Below are 17334 nucleotides of genomic sequence, written 5' to 3'. Positions count from 1 at the left end.
CAAAATGAACAACCATTAAAGTTTGTTTTCATTTAATTGTGAATTTATTAATAAATCATTGCTGATTACTACAAAGTCATGAGAGCTGAAAAGATTTTTAACCTTAAGTTTTAAGTGAACTGGAAACACGGTCCCCGCAAAGGGCTTCAGCTTTACAGTTGTCGCAACTTAGTTTCATTCCCTCATTTTCTGTCTGCTTCACTGTCTCCTCAGCAGGACGACAAAGGATGGGCAAACGCTGGAACACAGAAAAGGACGACTGATTAGTTAATACATTGAAAACTTGGCTGTGATTATATATTAAGCCATTCAGCCATGACTGCGGTAGGTTTATGTGATTGATTATGTAAGGTGTGAGTCATGAGTTTCTGGCTCTCTTCCACAGCATGTCTTTCATCCTGTCTTCCTTCTCTCACCCGAACCAGTTGCAGCAGATGGCTCCGCCCCTCCCTGAGCCTGGTTCTGCCAGAGGTTTCTTCCTGTTAAAAGGGAGTTTTTCCTTCCCACTGTCGCCACAGTGCTTGCTCATAGGGGGTCATATGATTGTTGGGTTTTTTCTCTGTATGAATTATTGTACGGTCTACCTTACAATATAAAGCACCTTGAGGCGACTGTTGTTGTGATTTGGCACAATATAAATAAAACTGAATTCAATTCAGTTCAACAGTAATAAAGTTAACTGTCTAAAAGTCTATAATAAACTGCTAGCATATAATCATAGTGTACAGCTGTACATACAACTAAAAGTTACCAGATTTTCAGAGCCATGCTTTTTTAAGATCAAGCCTGCATCTTTACCTCTACAAAATATTGCAGTTTTATAAACTCCCAGTGCATACCTGTGCTAATTTGTGATAGAGGAGGGTCGAACCATCATAACATGAAATAATGAAGATAAATATTTACATTTTTCTAATTCTCAAGCCATGAAAAATAGGACAAAAGACCATCACTGAAAGACGAGCCTATTTGTCAGCTTTGTAAAATTAAACAATATTAATGGGTTAACAAGTTTTGTTGAACTTGCCTTTGAACTAAGCCACGCAGTGTCACACCTGTGAATTACCATAGCTGGCTGGCTTTATTCTTTTAAATGTTATGTATTGATTCTACTAAACGAAGAAGAAAAAGGTCGGTGTTAACAGTGTGTGGCAAAATAGCAGGAGTATCTTCACTGAGCACTGACCTGTCTGAAGGTGCCTGGTGTTAAATACATCTGTACAGCTGCGAACAGTGGTACCATGAGAACAGACGACAGAGTCATGGCCCATCCTAGTGTGTACGCCCAGTCTGGGTAAACGTACGAGTTGTTAATCTTGAGGTGTTGATAATCAACGAGGTACAAGATGAAGGAAGACTGGAAAGGTTGGGTGAATCACAAAATAAAATTTAGATACATAGTTCTTACATGGTTATATCCCATAATTACAATAATTACTGAAAGAGATGATGGCAACGTTAAAATCAGTAATGAGGATTAGACTAGTGAATAATTGCCATCTCACTTTGATGCAGTTAAATTTCGAAACTGTAACAAACATAAATTGTGATCAACTTGTTAAAATGTATCACCACCTATCCATCCGTTATCAATGTTTTGGACTCACAAGTGTCAGCAGAGGAATGATGTATCTCCAGCACAGATTAAAGAAGGCAGATGGTTTCTGTCCTGCCATGTCCTGAATAATGTTGGAAAAACGATCAGCACCTGTTGGAAGTTCAGAGGTTCATGTAAAGATATGGTATAAACCCTTTTCTTATTTTGCACCATTTATGGAAAGCAGTTAACACCATTTTAAAAGCTTTGGGTTTCCAGTCAACCATGGGGGCAGACAATTTTAGAAATGGAGAAAACTTGAAAGAGTGGTGGACCTTCCCAGGAGTGGACAGCCTACCAAAAGTACCCCAGGAGCACACTGGTGACTCATGGAAGGTCACAAAAAAGCCTAGAGCAACCTCTACAGGAGCCACACGTCTCAGTTAAGCTCAGTATTTATAATTCAACAGTAAGAAAGACACTGAGTAAAAATGTCATCCTACTTTGCTCAGTGTGGCTTTTACTCATTTTGTCTGAAAATCAAATAAATTATGTGCTGCATTTGGGTTTTACGTCTATTTTTCTACTTGGCTACTCACTCAGCATTTGACCATCTGTGACCATCTGCTCATTACGGTAATGTATTCTATATGTAGTCAAATACTCACCAAAAATCCAGGCTATAGCCACACACTGACAAACAGCCATACAATCCTGACAAGCTCTGGTGCAACCGTAGTAATCAATAAGCTGGAATATGTAAATTCCTCCCTGGCGGAGAATGAGAAAGTGTTTTAATAATTAACAAAGCTTAGAAAAACAACCAGCATTTTAAGCATTTATTTGGTTATTTTTTACCTCGGTGACCATGGTCAGATGGATGAGAAAGAAGGCTGAACAGAAGATAAAGACAAAGATCTCATGCCTCACTGGAGCACGAAACAACGTCGGAAACAAGTCACTGATGGAGGTGATGACACTCTCTACTGTCACAAACTGGAGACAGGATTATGAGTGACTGTTTTCAGGTTTATATTCAACTGAACAGTTGTTAGTTAATAAACAGTCAGTACAACATTCCTACATGTGTGTCGACACTGAGCAGAATGAGCATCAGGAAAAAGCAGACGGTCCAGAACTGTGGCAAAGGCATCATCGCTGTAGCCTGAGGGTAAGCAATGAAGGCCAGACCTGGACCTGTGAATCACAGTTAAACAAGAACGAAGTCTATACTCACCATAAAACATTAATACAAAACCTTGTTCGAATTAATACTTGCTTTCAGAACTCTTTTGCTTCAAAATACATCAACAGAGCTGAAAGAGCCTAAAACCCTGACTTCACTCTGAATCTTTATATGCACAAGAAGTTATACCTGACTCAGCCACAGCATCCACAGTTACACCCTGTTTCTCTGCCATGAATCCCAGTACAGAGAAGACGACAAACCCAGCAACAAAACTGGTTCCGCTGTTCAGCAGACACAGCCAAAAGCAGTCTCTGGGGGGCAAAGTAAAGCAATCATAAAGTCTGTATTTTGTCATATAATTGGATATATAATAGTTAAACCTATTTTTAAATCCAATAAAGGTGACAATTCATGTAACTTGTACCTACTTATAACAGTTATTGTTGTAATCATTGTAGCTGCCCAGAACATTTAGAGTCCCCATCGTCAGGCTGTAGGAGAAGAATATTTGAGAGCCTGCCTCAATCCAGACCTGTAACAGAAAAATATATATATCAGATGCATGTACCAGAAAAGGCTGTATTCTATTTGAAATTGGTTTTTATGGGAATATTTATATGTTGGTTAGCTCAATTAAAGGTCCTACAGCAGAGTCCAAAAAAAGAAAACAGTAGAAATCAGTATTTTTAAATTAATGGTATTTATTCAAGTTTGTCATGCTGGCAACCACGATGGTGTACATGAAATTAAGTAAGCAATATACCTCAAGGTTAGCCAGCTGGTTCACATCTGGATACAGGTAGAAGTAAATTCCTTCCCATGCTCCTGGTAAAGTGAGCCCTCTAATGAGCAGTATTAGGAGTATCACATAGGGAAATGGGGCTGTGAAATAGGCTACCTGAAAAGAAAAAAAATAAGTTTATTTAAAATCTTGTGATACAAAAAAAGAGTTCAGCTTAAAGTTATCAAAATACTTCCAGTGACCTTTCCAGAAGATCTGACACCTTTCCAAATGCTGAAGTAACAGAACACCCAGCTGCCCAGTAAACAAAGAGCCAGCTCCCACCTCACACCGCCCATTTCCTCGATACCTGCAGACATACCCAGCATCCGACGCCTCAGAGAGGGAAAATTAGGAAAAACAAAAATCATGTTTTTAATTAATTTATAATTTGTTATGTTCAATTAAAGTAATTAGTGGATTTATACAGAAACTTGCAGCGATTGCATCAGAATTCAAATTTTACTCATGAGAGCTCTTTAAATTATAAGTGAATTGAACTCACTCCCAGAACTCGACTGCAGCAGAGGTGGCGTTGGTTAGATTTGCAGTCCCGTTAGATGAGTAGAGACCAAGACAGTTAGCTGGATTGGGGTGAGATAAGTAACTTATAACAACAATAATAGTAATACATTTTATTTATAGGCACCTTTCAAAAGCCTCAAGGTCACCTTACATTAGTACAGAAATTTAAAAACACACACACACACCACTAAATGGGAATAAAATACACAACTAAAACCCCAAAACTAAAGCATAAAAAAATTCTAGAATTCTAACCACAGAGAAGAGATTTACAGTAATCAAGCCGAGATATGACAAGAGCATTGACAAGTATGGCAGTATTGTTTGAGTAAGTGAGAAATGAAAGCAGTTAATATTGCGAAGATGAAGGTAGGCCGACTGGGTGATATTGATATAGTGATATTGAATCCAAAGTATTCAGAATACGTTACTCTCATTGAGTAACATAACGGAATACGTTACAAAATACATTTTGGGGCATGTATTCTGTAATCTGTAGTGGAATACATTTCAAAAGTAACCTTCCCAACACTGGTGCTGTGGAGGAGATAGTACTATCAATGATGAAATCCAGACTCAGGAAGGTATGCAAAGGGAATTATCGGTAGATAATGAAAAACTGTTAGGTTTAGACAGAGTAGATGTTGTAACAATAAGAAAACATTCAGATTTATTACCATTAATTTCAAACAAACATTCAAAAACAGATGTGGGTGGGGGAGTGGCAGTGGGTTTGGAATACAAATAGAGGTGGGTGTCATCTGCATAACAGTGAAATTAAATGAAATTATTGCAGAAAGGCAGAGATAAACTGAATTAATCAACTGGATTGTGATCTGTGTATGCAGTTGCACAAACTGTGAACAACTGGAGAGGTATCAGGGAAACCAAGCAAGTGCCATATTGTTGATGCCAATCGAGGCTGATCTATAGAGTAGGATATGATGGGAGATTGTATCGAAAGCTGCATTAAGATCAAGGAGAATGAGAATAGTGATGAGTCTGGAATCACCTACAGGTAAAAGATCATTTGTAACTTTCACAAGAGCTGTTTCTACACTGGAAATTAACATAAACCAGATTGAAACTCTTCATTTAAATTATTTCCAGTAAGGCGTTTATGAACCAATAAACCAACTGTTCAATAATTTTGGAAAGGAAAGGCAGATTCTAAATTTTTAAATTGTTTGTGTCTGAACCATTTTTTCAGCACTGGAGTAAGTATTTCAGTTTTTAAAAGTGCTGGAACAGAACCAGAGATAAGGACGGAGTGTACAACATTAGTAATAAGTGGGCCAAGAGAGGGGAAGGAAAGTTTAACAAGATTGGAAGGCAGTGGATCAAGTTGACATGTCATTGACTTTACCTTACTAATAATGGAAGATATTTGAAATACTGAAGTAAGCTCAAAACTGGATAAAGAAAATGACAGTCGGGTAGGTGAAAAGGTGCAAGCAGAACACGTCCCTGCATTGCAGGAAGAAGGCAATTGTTGATGAATATTCATAATTTGGTATAAAAAAAAAGTCCATATATTTATTACAGAGTGCACCAGAATGTGTTAAAGCTGTCTGAATGTGGAAAACAAACTACATATATTTCCTTCAGCAGACTGAATAATATTAGTGTAGTAAGCAGATGTGGCCACAGTTGTTCCAAGAGAGTAACAACAGTAACTAACTAAACTAAACTGAATAAACTGAACATATATATATATATCTATTTCTATCTATATATGTATATCTATATCTATATATATATATATATATATATATATATATATATATATATATATATATTCAGTTTATTCAGTTGATGTATATTTATAGTTAAAGAATATAATTTGTTTATGACTAAAATACATGTCTGTATGAATAATAAGTTTAGTTTCCCTGAAGAGATGCTCCAGGTGGAACAGGAAAACAATCAATTTAACCATTAATGTGAGGTAAACTGTTATATACTGCTATATATACTATACTACAGTAATATACTATGCTATACTACAGTAATAGCCTGATAGATAAAAGAAGATGATAGATAAAAATATACAAAGCTGAAAATGGAAAGACTGATTTTGTGTTTATACTGTTTTCTTATGAGTGTTCACATCTATTTCGGGGGGGATTATGTTGTGATTACAGTCATTTCTTGCGACTTACTTTTATATATTTACAAATCTAAAACTGTTGCTAATATCATGCCTTTTTTGCTGATTGAATGTTGCCTTACCTGTATTCCAGGTGTTCTCACAGCTGACCCATGGCAGCTGGGAGCTGAATGAAAACACGAGGTAGAAGAGAGCCCAGACTTGTATTAAAATGTAGCTAAAGTCATAAAGTTTCATTATGAAAGCTCCATATCCAATTCCTATGATGGAAATAAAAATGATGGTTAAAATGTTGTAATCTGTGGAGCTAATACAACATGAGCATTTAAAACTTCAAATATAATTTCTTATTTTCCCTGCTGATTTAATATTTTAACTGAGCAAATATACCTTGTGCCAGTGGACACAGTTTCCTCCAGCAGGTGATAAATCCTTCTTGAGTGTACTGACCTAATGAAGTCTCCATTAGGAACAATGGTATCCCACACACCACAGCTAAGAGACAATATGGCACCAGAAAGGCACCTGAGAATATTCAAACCAAGATGATTATGTAGCATCGAATGTGATCTTTTTTATGCTACTCGGCAATGATCCTTTTAACTCACCTCCACCATTCTTGTAGCAGAGATAAGGAAATCTCCACACGTTGCCCAGACCCACCACATTTCCTGCAACGACCAGAAGATATTCTGTTTTGTTGGCCCACCGTCCTCTGTCTCCAGCAGTGTTCTGACTTCGCTTTACTCTTCCTTTGTTCATCTCAAGGCGAAGGATTTCGCCTGTTGTGCAGTAGAGAGCTTTAAGTGTTTTGGTGTAGTTTCATTAAGTTATGAACAATATAAATTATTATAAGGCTTTGGGAATGCACGTGGCAGTTGACCGGTAACAGTCTCCGCAGCGTGCACTCCAATTACGCGCGATGACCGAAATCTGTGTAGTTATCTCAAAAACAAGATTTTAGTAAGTCATTTGGGTCACAGTAATTTGGCCAAGTGTGATGAAAGGGTTAATATTGGAATATTAACAGTCCTGTGTTTTGCATAATCGGAGTTACCAGATATGTGTTCCTGCGTTGGCAAAACGTCCTACCATATGTACTTGATGCACATTCCTGCTGTCACACAATTCCAGCATAAATTTAAATAGTTAGGACGGTTTGCCACTTAACTTTACCCATCAGCGTATGCTTCTAGCTCATATTCATAAAGGTAGGACGGTTTGCGACTTAACTTTATTTTAAAATCGGGTTTTAAAATAAAGTTGCGCAGAAACAACGGGTAGGATGGTTTGTCAGGACGGATTACCAGAACACCCCGGTCGGGTTTTTTGTCCCAGGCTAGGACAAAAAACCCGACCCCGGTCAGGTGTTTGTGCTGACAATCATCATATTTGATGATTGTCAGCACAAAAGAGGGAGAGAGAGGAACAGAGAGGGAGATGGAGAATGAGGACAGAACAGAGATGGAACAAGAGCAGGTGAGACACACGTGTTAGTCAAATGGTTGTTTACCAAAAGTATCACCGTATCATAGGTACTCATGCATCTCGTACCTAGTGTTTCTTTTTAGGTTTGCTATTTTTCAAATTCTACATTTATTAAGTTATGCAGGCTTGTTTGCACAACAAGGCTAAATAATTATATAAACTTTTCTCAATCTAAATAGTGGACTTTGGTAGAATTAAAAAAACAAGTGTAGTGCAGGTATATGATGATTTTTAGTGCTACTATCATCTAGTTCTGATTCTGGTTCTGTCTTGGTTAAGTCCTCAGTAGTCCTGATTTTGAACTGTTGTAGTCCTGTTTTAATTCCGGATCAGTTCTGGGTCTGGTTGAATTGGGGTTTAGTCCTCGTGTCTTGATACAGCCCCGACTTTGTTCTGCCTTGCTGCTTAATTAAAAAACTAGTTTAAGGTGTCCTGCATGTGATATATATTTTTCCCTATATGAAGCCATTCTTTTTTTAACAAAACTGAAAACAGAGCCTATTAATCTTTCAGTCATTTCTAACCGCCCCCCCCCCCCCAAAAAAAAAAAAATCCCACATGCATACTACCCTTTAGGGCTAAGCCCCAGGTGTTTCAAATGTCTGGCTCCGCCTCTGGTCCCAGCCCGCCCCAGTTTGCAGATATCTTGTGTGGAAAATTCACACATGAAATTTGTTGCTTTTTATGGAGTTTTCGCAGTGACGAGAACTGAAACCGTTAAACAGCAGCCGAGACTGCAGTTAGATCCTTCAGCATCCTGCGCAAAGATCGCCTGCAAACCGATGATTGGAGATGTTCGGGAGGTTCGAAACTCGTCTCGCCTTTCTACACAACTTAATTAAATCTGATTGGATCTAGAACATGTTTATCTCCTTTTTATTCTTTGACGAAAGTGTGAAATTTCATCACAGCTTTTTGTCCTGCACTTTCAAAATAATTGCATTTTCAGTAACCAAACAACAATACACATAGATAACTGAAACAATAATGTCACATAAACAAAGACGAAAAAGACAGTTACGTCCTTTGAAATTAAAGGTTTGGCTTTAAGTCTGATTTGATTCTATTTTCAAGACTTGCGGACTTTTCGACCACTTACAGACACTTACAGGAGGAAGCTAACCATGTTTTTTTAATGCTTGCAGACCTTGATGACGGTGAAAACTGAAACTGGTTGAATTGAAGAGCCAAACCATGTCATTTCTATTTTTTATTTAGTTGTCGTCTTGTTTTCGTCAGGAAAAAAAGGCCGCTGACAAAACTAATATTGGTCAACAAAAGTAACACTGCTTTAAAGAAGGAGCGGACCCGGAGAAAACGCGAGTGTTCACAGGTATTTGTGAAAGAGTGAATGAACCAAAAACATTTGCAGTGACACTTCCCTTTGTTAGTGTCACTGCGTTTAGAAGTGACACTCTGAACAACTCTCAAAATATCTTCAGACTGTTTCAAGGTGTTTTCATTATTAATTCTATCATTATTTATCATTACCCAAAAAGATGAACATCAGTCAAGCGACCTTTGAACATTGTAAAGATTTTTCTGAAAGGATTAATTAGCGTTCTGGATGTATTCGCTGCTGGGAGGAAAGGCACCTATTATAAATACAGACACGTGGAATATTAAACATAAGTTGGTTTTCACAAACACACACACACAAAGAAAATTAAATTTCCTGAACTTTGTAACATCCAAGTTCTCACCTGTTCGTTAAGTGACGAAGTATTGACCCTGATTTCAACTCCAAGCGTCTACTGCTGATGAATTAGGCTCTCCTCTTTTTAAATGCCTTTTGGTGGCCCGTGTTTGGGCTGGAAGTCCAACATTTGATCTTTAGAATGTTTTAAATTATTAATTAACAGACAGTTCTGCCTGAATATGTATGTTTAAACTAGTCGCCCTCAGGTCTGCTTTCAGTGTGAACATTAAACTTAAGGTCACATATTTGTCAGAGTAACCTAACCAGGCAGAGACATAAACAATAACCTATTGTGGATGTGGATTGTAGATGTACTTCTGTACTTTTTCTGTCTTCTTCCTGTTTTTGATTTTCTAAATGTTTTTAAGGTGGTTTTAGAAACTAGTTATTAGGGGACTGGGTAGGTTGAGATTGTTCTGCCTCATGCAGCAGGTGAATCGGTGGGCGCAGTCTACCCTTTCCTGTGCTGCCTCTAAATACAAATAAGGCAACATTTTTCATGACTTACAGTATCCCGCATATCATTCCTTCCCTCTAACTCTCCCTCTTCACGCAGACCACTCCAGTTACTCTCCTGCAGCAGTTCCACTCCGCAAGCCTAATTTAGTCAGACGTGCTATGTTACTTTGTAAATAAACCTTTTAATACACTCATCACGTGTCCGAGTCTGCTTTCCGGGTAACCGTGAGCATTGCTTATGACAGAACGATCTGGTCAACCCATTGACCCCACGTGCCCAATACATTTACGTCAATGCGCAATTTCAAGCAACATGAAAAGTCCTAGGCACCGTGGTTCAGCAGCTCCGAGAAACCCACCAGTTATTTGAGCGCTTCGGTGAGTTCCTTCGATCCGCTCATGCAAAATTGTTCTCAACTCAGCGTTTCACGGAATCAAGCCAGAACCGAGGTCGTCGTTCTGCAGCAACCCGCCACTAAGCCCCGGGGCTCAGCCCTGTTCCCCGCCTCACTGGATCTGTTCGGGAGGAGTTGAGAGCTGGGCCGCTGTGTTCTCGTGTTGAAAGTTTTTATTAGTTCTGACAGAGCATTTAAAGACACATAATGAAGGCATGGAAGAAAGCTTAAAAAAGAATCCGATCTGGCAGCATACAATAAAAGCGCAAAGCAAGGAAAAAAGAAAAATACGCACATAAGATGGATTCTTTTCAGCGTTTGGCTGAATAATCTAATGGTTTATTGATTGAAAGATATAGCTAATGTGACTTTACAGGTAACATTAAACACGGGAGGGGGAAGTCATCATATTTTCTGTCATCATACCACAGATGTTCAGCAGGGTAATAAAGGACAGACACGGCTGGAGTGAAGCGAGAGGAACGGACCACGTTGAGCTTAGACGGTGAGAGATCTGAAATAAATTATTATACAAACAAATCTGTCTAACTGCCTTCATTCGGTCCAAGAGAACATAGGATAAAGTCCTGCGCCATCATAGTGCTTACGCCTAGGCAGCGTAAATGTACAAGTTGTTTCTAATCAACCAGGTAGAAGATGGAGGCTCTCTGAAAAGGTGAGGATGTTATGCCAACCACAGTTATTCAGCAATTAAGTGTATCATTGCTGCGTTCAAAAATGAGTTAAAAAATTTTTGAACTCATTTTTAACACTGACTGTGCAATTTTGCAGGACGAATTTATGGCGTTTACTTTTTCAGAGTCAGATTTTTCTTATTTTTGCATGTCAATAAAGAGATCTCACCAATCAGACCTCTAGATCTGGCAAGAAGTAGGCATGTAGCGAAATAGTAAACCATTACTATTTTACACACAGCTAGAAGCTGCTCTGGGTCAATCACGCTGTTTGGAATTATTTCTTTGCCTTCACAGATGTGGTCCCAACTCTGCCAAAACGAGCTGACATCCTGAAATATGTACCGCAGCAGTCATGATGCAGCTTCAAATCCTGGATCAAACCATAATATTATTCCTGCTACTGCACTCTCTTGAGAATTGGATTAATAAGAATCTCAATTTAAGGAGCTTAGAACGAAAAACATCTGGACTAAAGAAGCACAGACGCTTTTATTTCCAAGCTGAGTACCTTCACAGACAAGAATCTCAATTTCTTCCTGCACTTGTTGAGAAACATGAGGAAAAGCTGGTTATGTCAGTAAATCTAAATTTTTTGGGCTCACAAGTGTCAGCAGAGAAATGATGCATTTCCAGCATAGATTAAAGAAGGCAGATGGTTTCTGTCCTACCATGTCCTGAATCATGTTGGAGAAGCATTCAGCACCTGTTGGAAGTTCAAAGGTTTATGTAAAGTTATAGTATGGAACCTTTTTTGAATTTGAACCATTTATGGAAAGCTTAAATTTGTAAATCTGCAATTCCCTTATTAAACAACAGTAGTGGCAATGATGTTTAAATGAAGAATTCTGACCATTTTAGACAGTAATAATAATTTGATTGTATAGCACTTTTTAAAACAAACAGAATCACAAAGTGCTTCAGAATTTTGATCAAATCCAAACAACAAAAGCACATATCCCAGGATCTATACTGGGTCTGTGACCCAGTGTTTTTGTGTGTTTTAGTTATATTCTTTGATTATTGTGATTCATGGGTTTTGGTATGCGGCGCTGTTTGTAAAGTGAAACATGCTGAAATTAACGGCAACATTTTTCCACATTTAGCTCAAAACCTTACAAAAACATGTTTTCTCGAGTCATTTTTTACAACATTTAGTAAAATATTTGCAACTTTTCATATTTAAAACACAATTTTAAATGTTAAATCTAAATGTTAAATATTAAATCTAAATATTATGTTTAATCACCTGAGAATATTCAAACCATGACACATGACATTAAAAATTATATTATATATTTAAATGACCACTTTTTCATGTAGTATCAAATATGTGATTTATTTTTATTTGTATGCTACTTAAGTCAATGATCCTTTTAATTCACCTCCACCATTCTTGTAGCAGAGATAATGAAATCTCCACATGTTGCCAAGATCCACCACATTTCCTGCAACGACCTGATTTTCTGTTTTGCTGGCCCACCGTCCTGTCTCCTCCAACAATGTTCTCACTTCCTTTTCCTCTTCCTTTGTTCATCTCAAGATTAAGGGCTTCATCTGTAGATAGTGTGCTGTTGAGAGCTTTAAGTGGTTTGACTTTATCTTCTTACATTATCAACAATGTAAATTCATGGGGGGGGGGGGGGGGGTGTCTTTCAGATGTTTTGGAAAGGGGGGAGAAGAGTCAAATTGACGAGTAAACAGGTAACAATCCACGTAGGATCCACACGTCTGTTATTTCTCTGTGTGCTCTGTGTCTATCTGCAGTCTTCACCACACACTGAGACATACTCCAAATACTCACGCATAGCTTTTTTATAGTTATGGTTATAGATTCTCTCTCTTTGTTTCTACACTCCTATTTTAAATATGATTTTCTTAAATTAAATTTTTAAAAAAGAATTATGTTTCAACAAGCGTTTTTCTGCCAAGTGTTTAGACAGCAGCAGTAGGTATTGCATATTTAGACTTCAGAGAATTCTTTGGGTCACGATAATTTGGCAAATTGTTATAAAAAAATATGATGTGTGATCGACTTATATAATAAGTAGGGCTCGCCTAAAGAAAATTGACATTCATGTGGTTTGTATTATCAGATTGACCTGATAGTTCCGCTGACTTTAGTGTCTCAGTTTGCCCATTTTCTAACTACACCGAAGTAAAAAATCAATCACACACAGTCAGGCAACTTAAGTAACATTAGACAACCACACAAACTAAATTTGTGTGTTCAAATGATTCAAAAATAAAGTTGAGAGTCTTGTAAGTTGCAACAGTTTTACAGGCACATAAAGTATTCTCTTGAAGTTTGTAATACCCATTGTTCTTACCTGCTTGTTATGAAGTTGAAATTCTCCAAGCCTCTACTGTTGGTGACTGAAGTGCACTCTTTTTAAAAGTGTGCAATGCCCTGTTTATACTGGAAGACAAACATTTGAATTCCTAAGTAGTCTTAAATGATTGAAAAAAAAATACACTCTGTTCTGAACACATCACTCTCAGGCCTTCGATGATTTTAGTGTGAACATTAAACTTAAGGTCACATCTTTTTCAGAGTAACTTATTCAAACCACACAGGACACTAGGAATGACCAACCTCTTTGTGGATCAGGTTGCTGACACTTTCATGCACTTTCATTAGAAAGTTTGACCTATAGAAACAATCATATTTTGAAAACAAAGGTTTTAAACTGAGCTGAGGGCTCAGGTTTATTCATGACCTGGATGGGGGCTTGGGTGGCTTTTGGGTGGCGTTTTCCTGGTGGCTGCGGGCAGCAGAGCTTGGGAAGGGTCTGTGCTGGTGGACGTGGGTTACTGGGCAGGTAGCCTGTTGGCCACTGGTTGGGTCTGGGACAGGCTTGGGGGCTTGGGGATGCAGGGGTGCTTCTCCTCCAGGCAGGGGCTCCTGGTGGGCCTCGGGGGCTTGGGTCCTGGTTGGTGTGTGCATGGTAATATTTAATATATATAATTCTTCCTTCTTCATTTTCCAAAATGTAATCATTGGCTATGACCCTTGACATAGGGTGACAAAGCCTTCTCTGAAACAAACTCTGCTTTAATGTCCATCTATACATGAATAAGTGCTATAATGTATGACATAAACAATGTTGTATTCTGAAAACTAGTGACTGAGCCTATACTCTTAGTCGGAAAGTGTTTACTGACTCATAGGAGAGCAACATGTCAACCACAAATGCCAGAAAGGTTTACTAGTTTAAATGAATCACTCTCTAAGATGGTAAAATAACTAAGCTTATAGTTAGTTATTTTACCATCTTCACACACTCAGTCTTTGTACAAGAAAGTTATGTTTTCAAATTAATAGTACACAGTTTTATTGTGTAAAAAAAAATAACGCATAGCCAAAGTAAAGTAAAAGAAGCATAGCAATAAGGGCACACATTTTTGGATCTGGCTACAGTTGCCGGTAATGAACAGCTGCACAAAGCCAGAAGTTGTCATGGTTTATCCATTACCAGCAGTCTAATGAAACTCCATGGTAGGGCAAGCTATAATTTCTGGGACACTGACTGTGGAGCTAACAACTCTTCCTTATTGTCTAAAATTGTAATTCCTCAAGTGTATAGTTTTATCAGTCTTTCTCAAATCTATTTAAATTCTTCTCCAAATCGGCCAGCTGTACAGCTTTTCTGATTTCTGTCAAACCACCATCACCAACACCACCTCTGCTGTTACTGAGTTCTGGGAGTACTTCCACATGTACTTTAACATTAATCAATAAACATGAAGTTTATTTAAAACAACAATAATAAATTAGCTTTATAGTAAAATCTAAAAAAATAGTTTAATTCATAGCATTTACATTATAATGCCACGTCTCTTTCGATTTTTACATAAAGTTAATGACAAATTTATCCTGATAAAACCTGTACTGGCTATGTCTGCTTCATTTTATGAAAAAGCATCAGGTCCTCTGGAAAGGTTCCAGATCCATAAAAAATAGAGCTGTGGTACACAGCAGTGATTAGACTAATGAACATGAAACTAAAATATTGTCTTAATGTTTTCCTTTGAAAGTTGCATATTTCACAGCCACCTTTCCCTACATGATACTGCTCATCAGGTGCTTAAATCTAGCTTGGGAAGGGATTTCCTTCCAGTTGTAACCAGATTTGAATTGCCTCATAACTGTGGCAAAAGCTTTTGTCTCCCTCCTCTGGCAGTGCGATTATTTACATGAACACTGTGACCTGTTCTTGAAAAGATAAAACAATATAAATTGATGTAATTGTTGTTGTTCTCCTTTTTTCGACCAGATGCCTTTGTCTAATTGCTGTTTCTTTTTTAACTTAAAGTTAGTAAGGTTTCTCTGGTAACTCCCAGTTGCCGAGCACAGAAAACAGTACAATGTACTGTATAAATGAGAAGGAACTTACCATATAAGTTACCTACAGGTGATCCTCCTGTATTTCTTAACTACTACAATGCATTGTGGGATCAAGAACCCCAAAAGGAGGGAAAAGTAAGAGCGAGGCCAGCCATTACACTAGATTTTGTACTCTGGAGCTGCAGAAATTGCCTTCACGTTTATGTGGTGAATATTAAAGCTTTTAAAATAATGTATTTAAAAAGAATATATGTTTTTATTTAGAAAGAGTGGTTATATTTGTTTGTTAACTGCTGTCTGCTGTAACCAGAAAAGTCAGGAATATTTTCTTGACTTATTTTAAAAATAATCGGGATTTGGGTTTAATATTATTTAAGCTTTCGATTTTAGAGAATACAAAGGTTATTTTTTTGCTATGACACTATAAGTTTTGGCCTCCAGTGGCAGGATGAAGACCAGTATTCATAAATACTATAGTTAGCTGTCTGCTTCTCTCTGGGTTTTACACAGCTGTGACTGCTAGCTAATGAGCTAAAGTCAGTGATATAAATAACTGGGAAAAGTGAAAACTTCATGTTTCTACTAATGTATAAGCAGGAAGAAATAATTTTAAGACTCTAATGAGTTATATAATGATACTTTTGCTTTACAGTTGCCTCTACTGCAGACTTTGAAGGGTTTCAGACAGAGTTCCACTAATCCCAGTTTTAGCCTCAGCCCGCTAATGCTAGCCTCTGATTTGGGTTGCTAAAGTAAAGACTGTTAGCTAGCTGACCAGCATGAACTAAATTCCCAGTTAACGGACTACAGTTGTAAGATTATTGAAAGGTAATTTTCACCTCAGCCCATTTATCATTATGTCCATGTTGTAGGACATAAGAATGTTTGATTAACATTTGTAGACAGACAAATTTTCGCTCTTGTCTTCACTCTAACCTTTGTTGAAAACGTGATTTATGTTATGCTGAGCAAGTCATTTAAAGCACCTGGCTTATTTTTGTGACACTATTGAGCTAATGTGATGAAAATATAAATATAATGTGATTAATAAAGTATGATATAAGCACAGTGCTGGTGCGTAGGGGTGTTATATGCCTTGTGGGATGCTTATGGGATGCTGCTGACATATTAGAAATAGTTTTGTCCGTGAAGCTTCTCAGTCATACGGGTCAGAGTAGTCTAAGTTGCTTAGAAAGAAAAGCTTCTGGACTTCTTTAAGTTTCGGGAAGATGTTTCGGGCAGGCCCAAGACTAAAGGAAAAGAAAGACAACTCCGAAATTCCATACTTTGTACAGCAGATGTATACCCGTTTTCACACCTTGGCTCGTGTGATTAGGCAAAGGTTCAATAGGGGGTCCACAACTCTCTTAGGGACACTCCTAATAGGGCTTAGAAATCTAGGACTCTCCACCAATTTCTCTTGGAACTGAAGAAGCTTCTTGAATGAGAGGTGAAAAGTCTTCAAGAAACTTAAAGATGTCCACACGCTTTTCTTTCCAAGCTCTTTCCTAGCTTAGACTAGAAATTGTTATGTCTGTATGAAGCTTTTTAGCCTAACAGTAAACAGAAATAATCTTTCTTCAACAGTTGGATCCTTAGAGATTATTCTCTAAACCCTGCACTGGAAAAAATATCCTTCACTTCACCTGTGATCATACACTTTAGTTTTCCAGTGCAAAGGAAGCTGGCAGAGGAATGCCCAAGAAAAGAGAAAACTTTACAGAGTTGATTTGTGGCAAACAAAGTTAGCGTTCATATTTTATCACATTTGAATACTATTTAAATTTATAGTTTTGTATGCCTGAATTTTACTTGTAACAATTGCCTTAAGGTGCAACTGTAAGTGCCTTTAATCAACAGTTGTTGTGATTTTGGTCTATATAAATGAAATTAATTTGATTTTAATTCAATTATACTTTGTACAACCAAATCAAATATCTGTAATGCAAAAAAAACTGAACAATAGCAAATCTAAACCTTCAACCGGTGCTGACCATCATTTAGTAACATTACTGAATCTATGAGTGTTCTGTCACTAGTAAGTTTGTTATCAGCTTGACAGTTACAAAATATATAGTTTAATTAAGCTTACCATTATTTTTAAAGTG

General features: G+C 37.5%; 1 protein-coding gene and 1 long non-coding RNA gene across 3 annotated transcripts; one reads left to right on the top strand and one right to left on the bottom strand.

The window, feature by feature from the left end:
* Positions 1 to 8424, bottom strand: LOC309693748 (sodium- and chloride-dependent GABA transporter 3-like). Of its 2 annotated transcripts, none has more exons than XM_082513256.1 (15): positions 8200 to 8424; positions 6751 to 6924; positions 6533 to 6667; positions 6265 to 6402; positions 4013 to 4091; positions 3711 to 3843; positions 3490 to 3624; positions 3155 to 3258; positions 2913 to 3037; positions 2622 to 2734; positions 2396 to 2533; positions 2206 to 2308; positions 1608 to 1708; positions 1187 to 1357; positions 1 to 238 (listed from the first exon to the last, which is right to left on the bottom strand). In XM_082513256.1, exons 2-15 carry the CDS (start codon positions 6902 to 6904, stop codon positions 104 to 106), a joined length of 1764 nt encoding a protein of 587 aa, XP_082369382.1. In that variant the 5' UTR covers positions 6905 to 6924; positions 8200 to 8424; the 3' UTR covers positions 1 to 103. The 2 variants fall into 2 exon arrangements, with proteins under 2 accessions (XP_082369382.1, XP_082369383.1); XM_082513257.1 differs by having other exon boundaries at positions 8411 to 8424.
* LOC309693749 lies at positions 6907 to 8166 on the top strand. Its single transcript, XR_014272699.1, has 2 exons — positions 6907 to 7466; positions 7510 to 8166. It is a non-coding gene; the product is annotated as an uncharacterized lncRNA (long non-coding RNA).
* Positions 8425 to 17334: the final 8910 nt, after the last annotated feature.

Source organism: Aulonocara stuartgranti (assembly GCF_965226115.1).
Source record: "Aulonocara stuartgranti genome assembly, chromosome: 18".
Taxonomy (NCBI): Eukaryota; Metazoa; Chordata; class Actinopteri; order Cichliformes; family Cichlidae; genus Aulonocara; species Aulonocara stuartgranti.
This window is presented reverse-complemented; position numbering and strand designations above follow the sequence as displayed.